We start from the raw sequence: 7,482 nt of genomic DNA on the forward strand, positions 1-7,482 counted from the left end.
GGTCATTTCCCCCTTGCAGGGCGCCGAGCAGCAAGAGGTCGGCGGCGCCTGTGTGCCGTAAGACACGGGCGTAACTCGATTTAGACGAGGAAATTAGGAGAAAGGGTTTGGAGAGGTGGAGCTGCTGGCGCGCGTTCTGTTGCTTGTGCGTGTTGTCACTCCCGTGTGTGACTGTGTGTGTGTGTTTTGCGCTCAAGATACGTGGAGAGAGAGGCGAGGATCAGTGATTCCTTGTGAGCTAATTGGAGCGAGCTGCTTTGACAGGGGTCCGTCTGAGTAAACAGGCGTGCAAAAGGAATCACATATGTGGCGAACAGAAGGAGGGTGCTGTCGTAGGAGAGTGTAGGTATGAGGGTTGGAAATTTCCAAATTGTTCCGAAAAATTTCCGAAAAAAATCCCGAAAATTTCCGGTAATTAACGGAAAACGTCCAAAGTCTGGAAAATTTTCCATTTTTGCCTGGAAATTTTCCGGAAACTTCCCGTGGCTTCTGACCCTAGAGAAGGGGTGCTGTAGGTGGCGTAGTTGCGCCTAGGGGCTTGAACTATGCCGAACGATGACTGGCTCTTTATTCTTCTGGGTGCAAAGTTGTTCCGTCTGCAGAGATTATAGGCAAATTTCTGTTTGGCATGGTCCTCTCTTGGACTAGGTTACTGTGTGAGGCGCGCGGTGGCGGGGACCTCTCGCCGCGATAACGTGAAAGCGAGTGACGCAATTGGGAACCACGCGGCCCAGGCAGACTTTGTTGTATCGCCGATTAAAACGATTAGTCGAAATGCCCACATTAATTGCTCGTGATCGGCCTCATTGAAAAGCGCACACCGCCATAACCAGAAAATCGTTTCCTTTGAACTTTTTATCTTGGGATAAATGTTGCCTTAATTTGTAGAAAGATCTTTCATTCGAGTGATTTTGCTAGGAATTTTCTTTAGGACAAGAAAACAATTTTCTCGTATCTTTTCTAGGTTACGGGTTTCTGAGTGTAGCATGGGCAGCCAATGTGAAGAAAATTCCCAGTGAGAAATGCAACTTTGACGAATGGTCAAGCAAATTCGATTTTCCCTTCCAAATCGACAATTTTTCAAATTCAATGTATTTTCAAAACTCATTTCCTCACTGGAATCTGCACATTTGCAATGTCATTTTGGCATTTGAATCAGGGCGCGTTTCCTCTCTGGGTCAACGTCAACACTCTCATTTTCTTTGCGGTTGTGTTTGTGAAAAAACTTGTGCCACGTCAACATTCAGACAAACCAACTGTTTTATGGGGATAACATTGTCTATTTTGTGAAAAAAATAACGAAACACTTATGATTAAACACGTTTAAATTGAGGTCGTTTTTAATGGGGCATAATGATGTGAGGTGGGAAAAAGAATGAATTTTAATCTAATGAAGACTTTCTATGTCTGTTTCCATTTTCAGTTCGATATGGCTTCAAAGCGGAAGTCCCCTCCGACCAAGCTGCGGGAGCTGGTGGACTTGGTCCCGCTTTGTGAATCTGGCGGTCTGATCGAACAGGTATGTTTACTGATTCATGTTACTTCCCTGTCGCCTTTACCCTTCCATGATTCTCCCATGGTGGCTTTCAATAATTGACAATGTCTCCTTTTTCAGGAAGTTGACGTCGATCACCATGACATTCCCACGAAAAGAAAATGCTCTGCAGGTGAGCACATTCGAACAGACGCGTACATTCAATAATCGGACTCGATGGTTTTTAAGGGAGAAATATTTGTGTGTGTGTCCAGCAGATGAGGAGAGCTCCCTGCCGTCCCCGGGCCTCAACCACAACAACAACAACAACTCGATCAACAACAACAACCTCCACAGCAAGAGGAGCATGGACCACGTCCTGAAGCGGCTCACGTTCAAGATGATGCGGGACGAGGCGGTGGTGGGCGACCACCACATATCGGCGGGGTGAGTGAGACACTGTTATCAGATGATGTCACACCTGTCGCACCCGTGGCGTGACGCAATTCCGAAGATGAGAGATTCTCGCTGGCTATAGAGCCTTTTTTTTGGTCTCGCTATCCGCGCGTCCACTGCCTCCCCACCCCCACCCCTTTTCCGACCACGTGCGGCAATCACGTGCTAGCTGCCTGGGCCGTCCGTCTCGCGCCACCCGCGACTTTACTACTCAATGGGAACGAACTCTCGTATCGATAAGAATGAATTGGGAGTGCGTCGCCACGCATGTCAGGCATTGTCCGAAAGGTCAGACGTGCTGCGTCTCATCGTATCCCGTTGTTTAGTTATTTGTATGTATATTTAACAGCAACTACGTAGTTGCTAATACAATTTTCAGTGCTCTTGTTTAATCCGTCCTTTACAACTGCTTTACCCTTTTACTTTGATTGCGTCACTTAACTTTGCTTAAGTTTGATCAATTTTCTGTCCCCATATGATGCCATTTTTGATTGGAATTTTATGATGAAATCGAGCTAAGCTATTCAAAGTTTGATTGCCTTATTTGCACATTCTGCAAATCCGATTGTAGATTAAATTTCCCGATAGTTACACTTCTCTCTCTTAGTGTGAATTGTTTCACCATGAAGTGTTGCCAGTTAAAGCATGAAGAACATGACTTGACAATTCTTGACTGTCATCCTCCTTAGGACGCATTGGCAAAATAAAAGTAACTTGAACTGAAAGATTACCGTCAAGCGTCATTGAAAGATTAATGCAGAGCCTCCTTTGACACGTCGTCGAAAAATCATCCCAAAGCTTCTTGAGACTTGGCCACACAGTAGGCTAGGTCGCCGTGTGTCTTCTCAATTGTCTCTCCTCCTCGCCCATAACGTCTCGTTATCAGTTTCTCATTTTCTGTAATCCGCCCCCCTTCTCCCACCCTCGCTCCTCCCGCCTCTGCCCTTATCGACTGCCGTATTGCGATGCATTACAATGTTATGATTCAGTCGACTCCCGACCAGCGTCCGTTCAGCATGTGCGTATTCCTAGTTTGATTCTTAACTTTTCATTTAGTCCTCTAAGCGAATATTATCTGTTAACGCCCGGCGTTTAACGTTTCGGTATTGTTCGAGTGTCGGCCAGTGCACAGCAGCGGGAGGTTAAGCGTTGACGCCATTAAGGACTTGACTTGACTTCCGCCTTCACCCATGTCGGTCCAGACCTAGACCTCTGGAGGTTTGGAGGCGTCGCATCGCAGTGTTTGTTGGACGAAAGAAGGAAACGTGTGTTTTGTCGTGCGCAGGTGCCCTCCTGAGGAGCCAGCGGACGACAGCGCTGCCTCGATCCAGCTGCGGGGGGAGCATCAGCTGGCGGTGATGCTTCGGCAGCTTCAGGTGAGTGGCCAATGATGAGATAGAAGCCGGCGCCTGAGTCAGGGCGCCAGCGGTGGTCGCCTTATTGATAAGAGAGGGAGTGAGGGAGCGAGAGAGATAAGGAGACTCTGAGGTAGGAAGAAACTAGGAAAAGAAGAGGAATTGATAGTATCTCAAAATCAGAGACTAGCAGGACTTGGCGTTTTTGTACTGCCACACGACACAAATATCTGTCGTCCTTCGTTTCGAAGAATTTTTTTTCTTTTTCAATATTTGACGTCCTTAGTAGTAAACAACTTTTTATTTTACAAAAGCGTATTTACATCGCGGTACCTTGGCGGTGGATTAGATGTCTCATGCAACTGCACACACTTGGGTTCTCCCCAATACATGAACCGAACCGCATCAAATTCGTAAGGCAAACTTCGTAAGTTTAACCCCTTATTGACTTCCTTATAATTAAATTTTTTGTTAACAAGTGGATAAAAGGGTTGAAATCAGAAAATGTTGTCCTTGCCTGAAAAATTTGTAGGATGTTCACATGGACTGAGAAAACTTTTGTCTTTTTCGGTGTGTACATTTAAGCCGCGGTGTATTTGTACGAGCGCCGTACCTAGCCGGGACAGGCCCTCCTCACACAGCCGTTGTGGCAGCGCGCACACAGACGGACAAAGAATCAAAACCGACGGACAAACAAAGAACTCGCGCACGGCATTCACAGAGCATAGCTCTGTGCGCCCTCCCCCTTCTATCTCTCTCTGTCCCTGTGTCTCTCCGTCTCGCACGCACCGAGTGTTCTTTTGACATCATTCTGCGCCCGCGAGAACTGCCGAAGTGTCTCTACGAAGTGCGAGCGAAAGGGCGCTACAAAATACTCTGTGAGTGCAGAAGGATCACAAGGCAACCATGGCCGTCCCCATTCTCTCTCTCTATCTCTCTCTGTTGCTTTCTGTCTCCCTCGCTCTCTCTGTCACACTACACACACTCAAAGTTATTGTGAATTTAAAAAAAACAACGAATTCTCAGCCCAATGATCTTGGCTTATTTTTAATAATTAGTTTTCGTTGAATTGATAGTTTGTTTCGTAACTTGATCATAATAATAAGGCGTTTAAAATACCCACACAACGCTTATTGTGTCAAAAATACGTTTGGCCTCTCTAAACATTACCTCAAAAATAAATCCCTCGATCCCACGACGTTTTCTATACCACCAGAGAAGTCATCGTCCTCGTTCCGCACTGGTGCTGCTAAGAGTAAGAGAGAGAGAGAGAGAGAGAGAGAGAGAGAGCGAGAGAGAGGCACACAGGGAGCGAGAGAGTGAGGGGGGTAGGGAGGGGGGGGCATAGAGGCGACAAGGCGCGGGACCTAACTCACGTTCATTCTTCACACATTTCTGTCACCCTTCGCTCATTTTCCTCCATCATTCTTCCCTCTTTCTTGTGTGTGTCTGCCGTGGTGTGTTAACTCTCTTCACACCTCTGCGATGGAACGCCCCGGTTCTCTCTGGCCCCTCCTTCTGTCCCTTCTCTGACACACACAAACGGGTGTGTGGTCAATGATGCAAATCCTCATTATGATGACCGCATCAGTGAGCCGGGAGGGAGAGAGAGAAAGGGAGAGAGAGAGAAAGGGAGAGAGAGAAACGGAGGGAGAGAGGTGTCAAGAAGCCGCGCGCCCAACAATGGCTGCCAAGAATGCATTTCCACACAACAAAGACGAAAATATTAATAACCCCAGAGCGGAGGGCGCGCTTCCGCTAGGATTTGTGGCGTATGCGTGTGTGCGTGTTTCTCTGTGTGTGTGCGTGTGTGTGAGAGAGCGAGCCGCGTCTGTGCGGGGGCTACTGATGACGCGGGGAGATTGATCGATGCTCTTTCTCTCTCTGTCTCACTGTCTCTGTCTCCCCCCTCTCATTCTCACACCCTTCCACCTCTCTTCCTTCTCTGGACCATTGCAGCCACTCTGCTTCTCTGGACTTTCATGTTAGTTTACTTGGTGCGTCTGGCTAGATTCATACCAACAGAGGTGAGACAAGTAAGAAAAAGCCCTGTTTGTGTGTGTGTGTGTGAGAGAGAGAGGGAGAGAGAGAGAGAGAGAGAGAGAGAGAGAGAGGGAGAGAGAGAGAGAGAGAGAGAGAGAGAGAGAGAGTATGCAGACAGAAAGACAGAGGAGGACTCCCTCATTACAATGACTCACAAATAGAGCAGCCGAAGAAAGCTTCTAAATATTAATAACCTCGGCTGGTAAAGTGGTGCTGCATATGCGTGTGTGGGTGCTAGAGAGGGCGAGGGAGAGAGAAGGGTGTGTGTGTGTGTGTCGGTCCCGCGCGATCCCTGTTGTATCTCTCCTTTCTCATTACAACGGTATGGCGCACAATTAAGAGCGCAGTCCTTTGCGCCCCGATCCGTTCCTGCCGCTTTGCGACCAAGACAAGACGGAGTCGGCTCCTGAAACGAAATGAATCGCTGTAGTTCTGTGTTTCGTTGTCCTAAGCTCCTAGACTTCAGCTTACCGTGAAATTTGCTGGATGCTTTTAACAGTAACACACCCACACCCAGAAAAGTCCGAATTTGTACCGAGGAAAATGTTCTTGACTTGAGCCTGTACTCGAATATTGTTCTTCTTCCAATATTCAAGTACAAGTTTAAGTCTAGAACATTTAACTTGGTCCAAAAACGGACTTTTGTGGACGGAGGTTTAAGTTTAATTTTGTCTTTTTGGTAAAGCAACCTTATCAGTTTTTAAATACGTGGGCTAAATTGTGTGAAGTCGGTTAGACGCTTTTGTCCCTTAAATGTTAATATATCGATAGTTCATTTTCGACAAACATTGCAAACGGTTTAACGCGGTATCAAGCGTTCACGAAAAGGTATGTTGTAATGGTTATCAACTTTGTTCGATAGGCAGAATTCGATAGCTGAAATAGATATATTTTGATGCCGACTGCCAGGAGTTGATTGTCACGGACGGACCATGCTTAGGTAGAATGATAACTGCACTTCAGTTTGTACTTTTTGAACAAAGTTGATCGGTGTAATGTTACACCGAATGATAATTCAGAATATCACGTACAAGTTTACTTGTAAGGAATACCACCTTCCTGATTTTGTTATCGAGAAAAGTGGGTAGCTATGTTTACTTTAGGAACGTGACCAATCTCCGGTGTGGTGTGACAATCACCGCGTTATTATGGTATTACTTGACTTCCAGTCACTATAAAATATTGTCATTGCCAAGTAGACAAAAAAACAGCCCTGTTTGTTCCTGCACTGTCACTAGCCGAATGTTGCATCAACCTTACATATTACGGTCGTCCCTGAGCCGACCATTCGATGCTCGCTAACTTTCCATTTTTTGGGGCGGCTTGATTGTGCTGTCACCTCTCCAACGTAGGACTCGAATGTCGCGAGATGCTTTGGCACGACAAATTGGAAGGGTTTTTATTGCTCCATAAAATGGCGAGTGAAGAGAGGTGGGGCATCCCGCGAGGGCAGCCCCGGTGGTGGCTCAGCTGAGAGACACACCGAGAGAAAATGGCTGAGATTACAACGTAATTGTAGCACGCTGGCAACAAAACACTTTTCGCCTGCTGCCAAGAATATAGCGGACGACGCGCTTCGGCCTGTGTGTGTGTGTGTGTGTGTGTGTGTGTGTGGAGGGCAGGGCAGCGCAAGTGTGTGTGCGTGCGAGTTTGTGCACCCATGTGATTGTGAACCCTGTCTTTTAATCGCTTGTGGTTGTCTTTTTTATTTACTCTAGGAATTAAGTAAATATTCAAGAGTAACTTTACTTGCGCACGATTTTTTTTTATATTGCGCTTTAAAACATAGGCCAGGAGAGCGGGTGCAGGATTTTCTGTATGCTGCTTTTTAAAAAGTATATAACGATTCGGTGTGAAAGTAAACTGTCTTGACAGAAAACGGTACAGTAGCGGCTAAGCAAATTTCCTTGTAAAATGATTATAGTGGCTGAAGTTTAAGACCCACAATGTGGTCACGTGTCTCCTTGGGGCTGTTGTCGGTGCACCAGCGGGGCGCAACCCCTCCTTGTATGTTGTGGGATGGCATTCCCAGAGCGGGGCGAGGGTCGGGTCGGAGATCTCCGCGCGACTATTTCGAAGGCATTACCGCGGCATTTGTTTCGACGCAGGTGGGACAGCGCCGGCGGCGCCCCCCGTGCCACACCGCGCGGGGGG

General features: G+C 47.1%; 1 protein-coding gene across 6 annotated transcripts in view; it reads left to right on the forward strand.

Moving 5' to 3' along the window:
- The window catches only part of LOC113213622 (transcription factor SOX-5-like), a 100,771-nt gene that overhangs the window by 55,725 nt on the left and 37,564 nt on the right, over nt 1–7,482 (forward strand). For 4 of the 6 annotated variants that reach the window (XM_052265124.1, XM_052265123.1, XM_052265126.1 and 1 more), the window contains exons 4-7: nt 1,424–1,519; nt 1,616–1,667; nt 1,750–1,921; nt 3,216–3,306. In XM_052265124.1, coding sequence (XP_052121084.1) covers nt 1,424–1,519; nt 1,616–1,667; nt 1,750–1,921; nt 3,216–3,306 — 411 coding nt within the window. Of the gene's footprint in view, nt 1–1,423; nt 1,520–1,615; nt 1,668–1,749; nt 1,922–2,897; nt 2,949–3,215; nt 3,307–7,482 lie in introns of those variants that run through there. The other 2 variants (XM_052265125.1, XM_052265128.1) reach the window with 2 other exon arrangements.

Source organism: Frankliniella occidentalis, unplaced genomic scaffold (genome assembly GCF_000697945.3).
Source record: "Frankliniella occidentalis isolate FOCC.00 unplaced genomic scaffold, Focc_3.1 Scaffold24, whole genome shotgun sequence".
Taxonomy (NCBI): Eukaryota; Metazoa; Arthropoda; class Insecta; order Thysanoptera; family Thripidae; genus Frankliniella; species Frankliniella occidentalis.